Raw genomic sequence first — 14,515 nt, 5'->3', positions numbered from 1 at the left:
ATTTCTATGTTGGAAATTAAATTATCTGCAAAATAAATATAGGCCATGTTATTTTATATTGCATTCCCAAATACATATTACAAAGATAAATATATATTACAAAGATATGCTTTAATTCCGCAATACTTACCGTTTTCTACACATGTCCAACAGAAAAACGTTGAGACCCGTTTCCTTTTCCTGCATTAATTTTAGGATGCTCTGAACACACAAACAATTTGAAGAACTGTAGGGCTTGGGAGCATCTATAGGTACCATAAAACTGTTCCCATAATTTTCATATCCATGGCCTGCATAATAAAACAACCCTAAAATAAAACAAGACACCCATGAATTATAACAATGGAAACACAATACTTATATTTGAAGCTAAAAAAAAATCTACAATTAATTACAGAATTCAGAGCACAGAAAGAAACTGTATCTGTAGTTTTAACTTGTATCAAACCAAATGGTTTCATAAAATTCTGATATAGTAACCCCTTAATGACAATAACATACCTTGTACATTACTTGCTGCAAGGGGCTTCCAGGGCTGTAACAGCACAGATCTGTTCTGTACTCTTACATCCCTGGAATTGCAAGAAGCTGATATTAAAGGGTACACTGGCTATCATTAATGGTTTAAGCAACTATACTCGAGAGATAAATTTCTAATAATTGACAGCGAAACCAGAATTATTTAAATTATTCTACTGAGAAATATAGAAGAAGAACAGAATTTTAAACATAACTAATAAATAACATATACTGTACATGACTATAATAAATAACATACACATGACTATAATAAATAACTTATGTATATGTTATTTATTATAGTCATGTATATGTTATTTATTATAGTCATGCATATGTTATTTATTATAGTCATGTATATTTTATTTATTATAGTTATATATGACTATAATAAATAACATATACATGACTATAATAAATAACTTATACATAACTATTTAAATAACATATACATGACTATAATAAATAACATATACATGACTATAATAAATAACTTATACATAACTATAATAAATAACATATACATAACGATAATAAATAACTTATACATGACTATAATAAATAACATATACATAACGATAATAAATAGCATATACATGACTATAATAAATAACTTATACATGACTATAATAAATAACATATAGATTACTATAATAAATAACTTATACATGACTATAATAAATAACTTATACATGACTATAATTAATAACTTATACATAACTATAATAAATAACATATACATAACTATAATAAATAACATATACATAACGATAATAAATAACTTATACATGACTATAATAAATAACATATACATAACGATAATAAATAGCATATACATGACTATAATAAATAACTTATACATGACTATAATAAATAACATATAGATTACTATAATAAATAACTTATACATGACTATAATAAATAACATATACATGACTATAATAAATAATATATACATGACTATAATAAATAACATATACATGACTATAATAAATAATATATACATGACTATAATAAATAACATATACATAACTATAATAAATAACATATACATGACTATAATAAATAACATATACATGACAATAATAAATAACTTATACATGACTATAATAAATAACATATACATAACTATAATAAATAACTTATATATGACTATAATAAATAACATATACATAACTATAATATATAACTTATACATGACTATAATAAATAACTTATACATGACTATAATAAATATATAAATAATTTCTCTTTTAGCCAAAAGAGAAATCTTTTGGATTTTTAAATTAGACACCAGAGTTCCCAAAGGATTAAATTCCAGGTTTGACTTAATAAACTATTGGGAATAAATCCAATGTGTGAGATAGATCTGCACATATACCCAAAATCCCACCTTGTTTAAATTCTGTTTGTGTGCCCAGTTGTAATAACAAGAATAAAATTACAAGAGGCACACAATAGGACAACAGCATGATTTATCCATATTCAAAGTTAGGGGAACTAAAAATTAGGTCACTCAAGATATATGAGTATACCCTCATATGGGTTTAAACAAATACACATATGTGGGTCTTGAATTGTTGACATTGATTAAAGGTGCAACATGTCCTTTTGTTCTTTAGGATATAGTCAATTTACCCTTAGGATAAGAAAACTAGAGATCAACATATAGCAAATGCATTGATATGACAGAGAGTAAGGTTAGATAACTTTATACATAAATAAATAAAAGCGAGATACAAAAATAGAAATTTATAGCTCATTCCATACAGCAAATATTAAGAGGAGGGGTTTGAACCCCAATCCACTTGCTGCTAAGAGTACCTGTAATCTGCATTTTTTGCATTTTTTTCATTATACCATAAATAGGGCACTTGACATATAACACAAATTAACACAATAATTATCTTACAATAACATTGCTAATAGAAAAGAAATAACCTTTTCTTAGCTTCTATGATCAATATATTGCTTTAAGTAACTATGCAATTATATTATGTGTTCCTTTACATTCATTCTTACTGGCATCTAGCTAGAGTAGAGCATTCGTGTGTTTTTAATTACCAATTAACTTAAAGCCAATAGGATTACTGTGTCTTTATTTTAAATAGCAGTAGCAAACACAGCACTATAGGCTATGACTACGGCTTAACAGACGAAACGCGTAAGCCCAGTGCTGCGTCTACTCTGCAAAGTTGCTGATTCCTCCATCGTTGTAATTGTTTTAAATATACGAATAAAGGTCAAGTTTTATTTTACCCTGGCGTGGATCGCATACTTCTTCTTCTGATGAACTGTAAGCCATATCCTGGGATCCGACGCCTAGGTACTGCTGTGCACCGTGAGCCCTGTAAGCCAGCCAACTCGCAAATCCCCAACTGAAAGAGACGTTACCCGGGATTCTCGGGCCACCTGTGGAACACTTCCGGCTGGAGATGCTGAGGGAGGCGAAGGGTACCGAGAAGCAGCGTTCCTATACGGAACACACGGACCCTTTTTTCTCGGAAGCGGGGAGATCTGAGCTGTGGGGTAAAAAAGCACATTGATAGTGCCAAAGTTTGTCTGTGTTACCAGAATTAAGTAACGGATACCCCAGGGATTTGAAAGCGCACACATTGGCGTGGGTACTGACTGAGCTAGTACAGGAAAGGCACATACATACAAAAAAGTGCAAGTTGTTTGTGTGATTCGCACTCGTTTTCTTTTGTGTAACCAAAGTTTTAGGTGCTAACAGGAGGCACCAGTGGAGTGCTCGAATCACCATTTTCACAGTCACACAGCAGTTAAAATGGAGGCAAATCAGCAACAGGGAAATATGATACAATACAATAGAGACTATTTCTCACTCATGCCAGCAATTGAACGGGAACACAAGACTAAAGATCATGAACACATCTTTTCAGAAGACAAAGGAGTATTATCTCTTAGTTCTCTTTTTGAAATGATGGAGTCACTACTTTTGAAAGAATGCAAAGTTCAGTGGGATATCTGGACATTCGAGAAATACCTTGAATTGGGAATGATTCCCAGAGGATTGAGACTTTTTAAATTCCCAACATTTGATGTGGATTTAAATGAAAAAGATTTTATTAAGGACTGGAATTTGACTCTAACTGATTGTTCAATGAAATTGATGAACATGTTAAAAGATCTTAAATCAAGACAGTTAATTGGGATAAAAAATGAAATCTCAGAGTTACAAACTGAGATGGATAAACGTATAAATGATCCAAAGTTTGGGAAATTTGATACCATACTCAGAGGCATTGTGGCTAGGGGTAAAAGTGTTGTAATGGAGAATAAGCATTCTAAGTTTCTAAGGGATAGATCAGACTATCAGACAGACACAGTATATATTTGGAACAGAAAGAAGAGGGGAGAATTTAGACGTACTCAGTTCCCTCATAAAAAACGAAGCAATCGCAGACGCAGAGGTAATAAACAACAAAAAAATGTCACATTCTCAGGTAGTGACTCAGAATATTCCTCTGAAGAAGGATTAACAGAGTGCACTGCACCTTCGATTGCCTCTAATATTGGAGTCCCTTCTGCACCCCATAATTTGGCTATTACTGCTGTTACACACACAGGTCCTATGGTGGGTCCTATGGCAAGGCCAGTAGGTGGGCCATCTGTCAGACAGAAAGAAAACAAACAATTGCAACATGTAACTCACTATGAACCTATGCAGACACATAGTATATCACATGTACAGGATCCTATGCAAACTATAAATGCTCAAGGGACCGTAAACCCTGATCTTGAACAGGTATTCCCTCAGGTTTTTAGAGAAACTCAAGATCATATGGGGGGATCCCAGCAGATGCAAGGAGAGGGGTCAGGGAGATACCAACTGAGGGGCAATCGCCCGCAAACAAAGTACAAATAATTCACAATGTGTTAAATCTTTCTTCTAATACACTTTCTAATGAACAAGTACAAGTGTTGTCTTTAGGACTGGGTTTTTCACCTAATAGTAATTTTAATCTGTTCCAAACCTTGTTGGATGTGAATCGCCTTATTAGGAATTTAACCTTGAAAAAACATTTTGGTGTAACTGACACGACTCCAAATAGTGTGGAAGGAGCAACCTCACAGAATCAAGAGAAAGATACTCTCCATGATTTTAATGAACTCTGTGATGTGGTGGCCCTACACTCCTTGGAGAATGAGTCCAGAATTCACTCTAACACTACCAGTAGGGCATCGAGTTTTAAAAATAATTTGATATTTTACCCAATTCAAAATAGAGGAACTATTTTGGAAACCTTCCAACAAAGGGATGAAACAGATTTGATTAATCTGGCCACTACATGCACAGACATCAAACACAACCTGTCTTTTAAGCAAAGAAAATCACTGAATGACCTAGAGAACAACAATAACTTGGTCATACGCACAGCAGATAAAGGCGGTGCGGTGGTTGTGATGAACAGGGCCGATTATGTGGCTGAGGCCCACCGCCAATTACATAATCCACATGATTATGTAAAATTGGAAAGAGATCCTACACGAGCTTACCAGTTAGAGCTTAAGAATATTTTGGACGATGGTAGGGAACAGGGGTTTCTGGATGACCAGACAGTGGCATATCTTTATGTATCACATCCACGGATCCCCTGTTTCCACCATCTTCCCAAAGTTCATAAATCTGTCACCAATGTACAGGGTAGGCCCATAGTGAGCGGCATAGGCTCACTTTTGGAACACCTGTCACAATGGACTGACTCGATCCTGCAGCCCCTGGTGATACAATTGGCATCCCATCTGAAGGACACTAAACATGTCATCAACATTGTAGAACAGTTCGAGTGGGCAAGTGGTTATATGTGGCTCACGGTGGATGTTGCCGCATTGTATTCTTCCATTCCCCACAACAAGGGACTGGAAGCTATACAATTCTTTCTGCACAACTATTCCAACTAAAGTACTGATTTTCAGGCCTTTCTCCTGAGAGTGATTAAGTTTCTTCTGACTCACAACTTTTTTCAATTTGAGAGAGATTGCTATCTCCAGAGGTGCGGCACAGCTATGGGAGCGAAATTTGCCCCATCCTACGCCAATTTATATCTAGGCTGGTGGGAGCTGTGCCGCATCTATGGAGATGGCAACCCTAACAAACACAATATACAACTTTATTACAGGTATATAGATGACCTGTTGCTGGTCTGGAAGGGGTCAGAGGAAAATATTGAATTGTTTATGACTTTCATAAACAATAATGATATGGGTTTGAGATTCACTCATGAAATTAATCCTGTGGAAACACATTTTTTGGATTTATCGCTCAAAGGTACTTCAGGACAAAAAGTGTCCACATGTGTGTATCAAAAACCCATAACAGGAAATACTATACTCCACGGCCAGAGCTGCCATCCAAAGCAGATAAGATTCGCAATAGCAAAAGGCCAACTAATTAGGCTGAAGCGCAATTGCTCTGACCCCTCAGATTTCAGAAACAAGGCCAACGATCTTAAACAAAACTTGAGAAAAAGGAAATACCCACAAAGGGATTTGGAGAAAGCAGAGGCAGTAGTAGAAGGTATTCCGAGATCAGAACTACTTAAATACAATAGAACAGAGAAGAAAAGCTCCACTTGTGACAGAGTTAATTTTGTAACTGAATACAGTTCTCAATATTATGACATATGTAAAATAGTGAGAAAGAATTTTTCAATTCTTGCGGCAGACGATCAACTACAACAAGTAGTTAAAACAGGAATCAGATGCTCATACAAAAAGAGCAAGACACTGGGGTCTATACTAGCACCCACTCAATTAAGGAAATCATCTAATACGAACAGTTCATGGCTAGCACATGTAGGCATGTACAAATGTGGGAGCCACCACTTTCGTCCCTGCGAGTTTGTACAGGTCACCAAGGAGTTTGAGTCTGTGGCACATGATATCAAATATGACATACGTGCCTGTTTAAATTGCAGAACTACTCATGTCATATATTTGATAACCTGTACAGCTTGCAGGAAACAGTACGTGGGTCTCACGTCAAGGGATGTCAATACCCGAATCAGGTTACATCTATCCACAATAAGTCAAGGTAAGGCAACCACTCCGCTTGTGCAACACATTGCCCAAAAACATAAAAGCTCACTAGGCACCTTCAGGTGGTGTGCCATTGAAAAAGTGGTGTTGCCCAAGCGGGGCGGTGACCTCGAGGGACTTTTAGCCAAAAGAGAAATCTTTTGGATTTTTAAATTAGACACCAGAGTTCCCAAAGGATTAAATTCCAGGTTCGACTTAATAAACTATTGGGAATGAATCCAATGTGTGAGATAGATCTGCACATATACCCAAAATCCCACCTTGTTTAAATTCTGTTTGTGTGCCCAGTTGTAATAACAAGAATAAAATTATAAGAGGCACACAATAGGACAACAGCATGATTTATCCATATTCAAAGTTAGGGGAACTAAAAATTAGGTCACTCAAGATATATGAGTATACCCTCATATGGGTTTAAACAAATACACATATGTGGGTCTTGAATTGTTGACATTGATTAGCACTATAGGCTATGACTACGGCTTAACAGCCGAAACGCGTAAGCCCAGTGCTGCGTCTACTCTGCAAAGTTGCTGATTCCTCCATCGTTGTAATTGTTTTAAATATACGAATAAAGGTCAAGTTTTATTTTACCCTGGCGTGGATCGCATACTTCTTCTTCTGATGAACTATAATAAATAACATATACATAACTATAATAAATAACATACACATGTCTATAATAAATAACATATGCATGACTATAATAAATAACATATACATAACTATAATAAATAAAATATACATGACTACAATAAATAACTAATATATAACTATAATAAATAACATATACATGACTATAATAAATAACTTATACATGACTATAATAAATAACATATACATAACTATTATAAATAACATATACATGACTATAATAAATAACATATACATAACTATAATAAATAAAATATACATGACTACAATAAATAACTAATATATAACTATAATAAATAACATATACATAACTATAATAAATAACTTATACATGACTATAATAAATAACATATACATGACTATAATAAATAACTTATACATGACTATAATAAATAACATATACATAACTATAATAAATAACTTATACATGACTATAATAAATAACATATACATGAATATAATTAATAACTTATACAAGACTATAATAAATAATATATACATGACTATAATAAATAACTTATACATGACTATAATAAATAACTTATACATGACTATAATAAATAACTTATACATGACTATAATAAATAACTTATACATAACTATAATAAATAACATATACATGACTATAATAAATAACTTATACATGACTATAATTAATAACTTATACATGGCTATAATAAATAAATAAATACATAACTATAATAAATAACTTATACATGACTATAATAAATAACATATACTGTACATGACTATAATAAATAACATATACATAACTATAATAAATAACATATACATGACTATAATAAATAACATATACATAACTATAATAAATAACTTATACATGACTATAATAAATAACTTATACATAACTATAATAAATAACATATACATAACTATAATAAATAACTTATACATGACTATAATAAATAACTTATACATGACTATAATAAATAACATATACATGACTATAATAAATAACATATACATAACTATAATAAATAACTTATACATGACTATAATAAATAACTTATACATGACTATAATTAATAACTTATACATAACTATAATAAATAACTTATACATGACTATAATAAATAACATATACTGTACATGACTATAATAAATAACATATACATAACTATAATAAATAACATATACATGACTATAATAAATAACATATACTGTACATGACTATAACAAATAACATATACATGACTATAATAAATAACATATACTGTACATGACTATAACAAATAACATATACATGACTATAATAAAGAACATATACTGTACATGACTATAACAAATAACATATACATGACTATAATAAATAACATATACATGACTATAATAAATAACTTATACATGACTATAATAAATAACATATACTGTACATGACTATAATAAATAACATATACATGACTATAATAAATAACTTATACATGACTATAATAAATAACATATACTGTACATGACTATAACAAATAACATATACATAACTATAATAAATAACATATACATGACTATAATAAATAACATATACTGTACATGACTATAACAAATAACATATACATGACTATAATAAATAACATATACATGACTATAATAAATAACATATACATGACTATAATAAATAACATATACTGTACATGACTATAATAAATAACATAAACATGACTATAATAAATAACTTATACATGACTATAATAAATAACATATACTGTACATGACTATAATAAATAACTTATACATGACTATAATAAATAACATATACTGTACATGACTATAATAAATAACATATACATAACTATAATAAATAACATATACATGACTATAATAAATAACATATACTGTACATAACTATAATAAATAACATGTACATGACTATAACAAATAACATATACATGACTATAATAAATAACATATACATGACTATAATAAATAACATATACTGTACATGACTATAACAAATAACATATACATGACTATAATTAAAGGGATAATTAACACAAATATTTTCTTTCATGATTCAGATAGACATGCCATTTTAAGCAACTTTCTAATTTACTCCTATTATTATTTTTTCTTTGTTCTCTTGGTATCTTTATTTGAAAAAGCAGGGATGTAATCTTACGAGCCCACCCATCTTTGGTTCATCACCTGATTAGTGCTTGATGATTGGTGGCTAAATGCAGCCATCAATCAGCAAGTGCTATCCAGGGTTTTAAACCAAAAATGGGCCGGCTCATAAGCTTACAATCCTGCTTATTCAAATAAAGATACAAAGAAAATCTGCTAATAGTAGTAAATTAGAATGTTGCTTAAAATTGCATGCTCTATCTAAATCATGAAAGAAAAAAATGTGGGTTCAGTATCCCTTTAATAACATATACATGACTATAATAAATAACATATAAACATTCCTATAATAAATAATATATACATGACTATAATAAAAATAACATATAAACATTCCTATAATAAATAATATATACATGACTATAATAAATAACATATACATGACTATAATAAATAACATATAAACATTCCTATAATAAATAACATATAAACATTCCTATAATAAATAATATATACATGACTATAATAAATAATATATACACATGACTATAATAAATAACATATACATGACTATAATAAATAACATATAAACATTCCTATAATAAATAATATATACATGACTATAATAAATAACATATAAACATTCCTATAATAAATAACATATACATGACTATAATAAAAATAACATATAAACATTCCTATAATAAATAACATGTACATGACTATAATAAATAACATATACATGACTATAATAAATAACATATACATGACTATAATAAAAATAACATATAAACATTCCTATAATAAATAACATGTACATGACTATAATAAATAACATATACATGACTATAATAAATAACATATAAACATTCCTATAATAAATAACATATATATGACTATAATAAATAACATATACATGAATATAATAAATAACATATACATGACTATAATAAATAACATATACATGACTATAATAAATAACATATACATGACTATAATAAATAACATAAACATTCCTATAATAAATAACATGTACATGACTATAATAAATAACATATACATGACTATAATAAATAACATATAAACATTCCTATAATAAATAACATATACATGACTATAATAAATAACATATATATAACTATAATAAATAACATATAAACATTCCTATAATAAATAACATATACATGACTATAATAAATAACACATAAACATTCCTATAATAAATAACATATACATGACTATAATAAATAACATATAAACATTCCTAGAATAAATAACATATACATGACTATAATAAATAACATATAAACATTCCTATAATAAATAATATATACATGACTAATAAATAACATATACATGACTATAATAAATAACATATACATGACTATAATAAATAACATATACATGACTATAATAAATAACATAAACATTCCTATAATAAATAACATGTACATGACTATAATAAATAACATATACATGACTATAATAAATAACATATAAACATTCCTATAATAAATAACATATACATGACTATAATAAATAACATATATATAACTATAATAAATAACATACAAACATTCCTATAATAAATAACATATACATGACTATAATAAATTACATATAAACATTCCTATAATAAATAACATATACATGACTATAATAAATAACATATAAACATTCCTAGAATAAATAACATATACATGACTATAATAAATAACATATAAACATTCCTATAATAAATAATAAATACATGACTAATAAATAACATATACATGACTATAATAAATAACATGTACATGACTATAATAAAAATAACATATAAACATTCCTATAATAAATAACATGTACATGACTATAATAAATAACATGTACATGACTATAATAAAAATAACATATAAACATTCCTATAATAAATAACATGTATATGACTATAATAAATAACATATACATGACTATAATAAATAACATATAAACATTCCTATAATAAATAACATGTACATGACTATAATAAATAACATATAAATGACTATAATAAATAACATATACATAACTATAATAAATAACATATAAACATTCCTATAATAAATAACATGTACATGACTATAATAAATAACATAAACATTCCTATAATAAATAACATATACATGACTATAATAAATAACATATAAACATTCCTATAATAAATAACATGTACATGACTATAATAAATAACATAAACATTCCTATAATAAATAACATATACATGACTATAATAAATAACATGTACATGACTATAATAAATAACATATACATGACTATAATAAATAACATATACATGACTATAATAAATAACATATAAACATTCCTATAATAAATAACATATAAACATTCCTATAATAAATAACATATACATGACTATAATAAATAACATAAACATTCCTATAATAAATAACATGTACATGACTATAATAAATAACATGTACATGACTATAATAAATAACATATACATGACTATAATAAATAACATATACATAACTATAATAAATAACATATACATGACTATAATAAATAACATATATATAACTATAATAAATAACATATATACAGGGAGTGCAGAATTATTAGGCAAATGAGTATTTTGACCACATCATCCTCTTTATGCATGTTGTCTTACTCCAAGCTGTATAGGCTCGAAAGCCTACTACCAATTAAGCATATTAGGTGATGTGCATCTCTGTAATGAGAAGGGGTGTGGTCTAAAGACATCAACACCCTATATCAGGTGTGCATAATTATTAGGCAACTTCCTTTCCTTTGGCAAATTGGGTCAAAAGAAGGACTTGACAGGCTCAGAAAAGTCAAAAATAGTGAGATATCTTGCAAAGGGATGCAGCACTCTTAAAATTGCAAAGCTTCTGAAGCGCGATCATCGAACAATCAAGCGTTTCATTCAAAATAGTCAACAGGGTTGCAAGAAGCGTGTGGAAAAACCAAGGCGCAAAATAACTGCCCATGAACTGAGAAAAGTCAAGCGTGCAGCTGCCAAGATGCCACTTGCCACCAGTTTGGCCATATTTCAGAGCTGCAACCTCACTGGAGTGCACAAAAGCACAAGATGTGCAATACTCAGAGACATGGCCAAGGTAAGAAAGGCTGAAAGACGACCACCACTGAACAAGACACACAAGCTGAAACGTCAAGACTGGGCCAAGAAATATCTCAGGACTGATTTTTCTAAGGTTTTATAGACTGATGAAATGAGAGTGAGTCTTGATGGGCCAGATGGATGGGCCCGTGGCTGGATTGGTAAAGGGCAGAGAGCTCCAGTCCGACTCAGATGCCAGCAAGGTGGAGGTGGAGTACTGGTTTGGGCTGGAATCATCAAAGATGAGCTTGTGGGGCCTTTTCGGGTTGAGGATGGAGTCAAGCTCAACTCCCAGTCCTACTGCCAGTTTCTGGAAGACACCTTCTTCAAGCAGTGGTACAGCAAGAGGTCTGCATCCTTCAAGAAAAACATGATTTTCATGCAGGACAATCATCACACGCGTCCAAGTACTCCACAGCGTGGCTGGCAAGAAAGGGTATAAAAGAAGAAAATCTAATGACATGGCCTCCTTGTTCACCTGATCTGAACCCCATTGAGAACCTGTGGTCCATCATCAAATGTGAGATTTACAAGGAGGGAAAACAGTACACCTCTCTGAACAGTGTCTGGGAGGCTGTGGTTGCTGCTGCACGCAATGTTGATGGTGAACAGATCAAAACACTGACAGAATCCATGGATGGCAGGCTTTTGAGTGTCCTTGCAAAGAAAGGTGGCTATATTGGTCACTGATTTGTTTTTGTTTTGTTTTTGAATGTCAGAAATGTATATTTGTGAATGTTGAGATGTTATATTGGTTTCACTGGTAAAAATAAATAATTGAAATGGGTATATATTTGTTTTTTGTTAAGTTGCCTAATAATTATGCACAGTAATAGTCACCTGCACACACAGATATCCCCCTAAAATAGCTATAACTAAAAACAAACTAAAAACTACTTCCAAAACTATTCAGCTTTGATATTAATGAGTTTTTTGGGTTCATTGAGAACATGGTTGTTGTTCAATAATAAAATTAATCCTCAAAAATACAACTTGCCTAATAATTCTGCACTCCCTGTATAACTATAATAAATAACATATACATGACTATAATAAATAACATATACATGACTATAATAAATAACATGTACATGACTATAATAAATAACATATACATAACTATAATAAATAACATATACATGACTATAATAAATAACATATATATAACTATAATAAATAACATATACATGACTATAATAAATAACATATACATGACAATAATAAATAACATATACATGACTATAATAAATAACATATACATAACTATAATAAATAACATATACATGACTATAATAAATAACATATACATAACTATAATAAATAACATATACATGACTATAATAAATAACATATATATAACTATAATAAATAACATATATATAACTATAATAAATAACATATACATGACTATAATAAATAACATATACATGACAATAACAAATAACTTATACATGACTATAATAAATAACATATACATGACTATAATAAATAACATATATATAACTATAATAAATAACATATATATAACTATAATAAATAACATATACATGACTATAATAAATAACATGTACATGACTATAATAAATAACATATACATAACTATAATAAATAACATATACATGACTATAATAAATAACATATATATAACTATAATAAATAGCATATACATGACTATAATAAATAACATATACATGACAATAATAAATAACTTATACATGACTATAATAAATAACTTATACATGACTATAATAAATAACATATACATGACTATAATAAATAACATATATATAACTATAATAAATAACATATACATGACTATAATAAATAACATAAACATTCCTATAATAAATAACATATACATGACTATAATAAATAACATATACATGACAATAATAAATAACTTATACATGACTATAATAAATAACATATACATGACTATAATAAATAATATATACATGACTATAATAAATAACTTATACATGACTATAATAAATAATATATACATGACTATAATAAATAACTTATACATGACTATAATAAATAACATATACATGACTATAATAAATAACATATACA

The 14,515-nt window shown here is 28.9% G+C and overlaps 1 protein-coding gene across 2 annotated transcripts in view; it reads right to left on the bottom strand.

Moving 5' to 3' along the window:
* MALT1 (MALT1 paracaspase) overlaps positions 1 to 14,515 on the bottom strand; it is a 259,374-nt gene that overhangs the window by 79,121 nt on the left and 165,738 nt on the right. For both annotated transcript variants that reach the window (XM_053701166.1, XM_053701168.1), the window contains one exon: positions 131 to 308. In XM_053701166.1, coding sequence (XP_053557141.1) covers positions 131 to 308 — 178 coding nt within the window. The remainder of the gene's footprint in view (positions 1 to 130; positions 309 to 14,515) is intronic.

Source organism: Bombina bombina, chromosome 2, assembly GCF_027579735.1.
Source record: "Bombina bombina isolate aBomBom1 chromosome 2, aBomBom1.pri, whole genome shotgun sequence".
Taxonomy (NCBI): Eukaryota; Metazoa; Chordata; class Amphibia; order Anura; family Bombinatoridae; genus Bombina; species Bombina bombina.
This window is presented reverse-complemented; position numbering and strand designations above follow the sequence as displayed.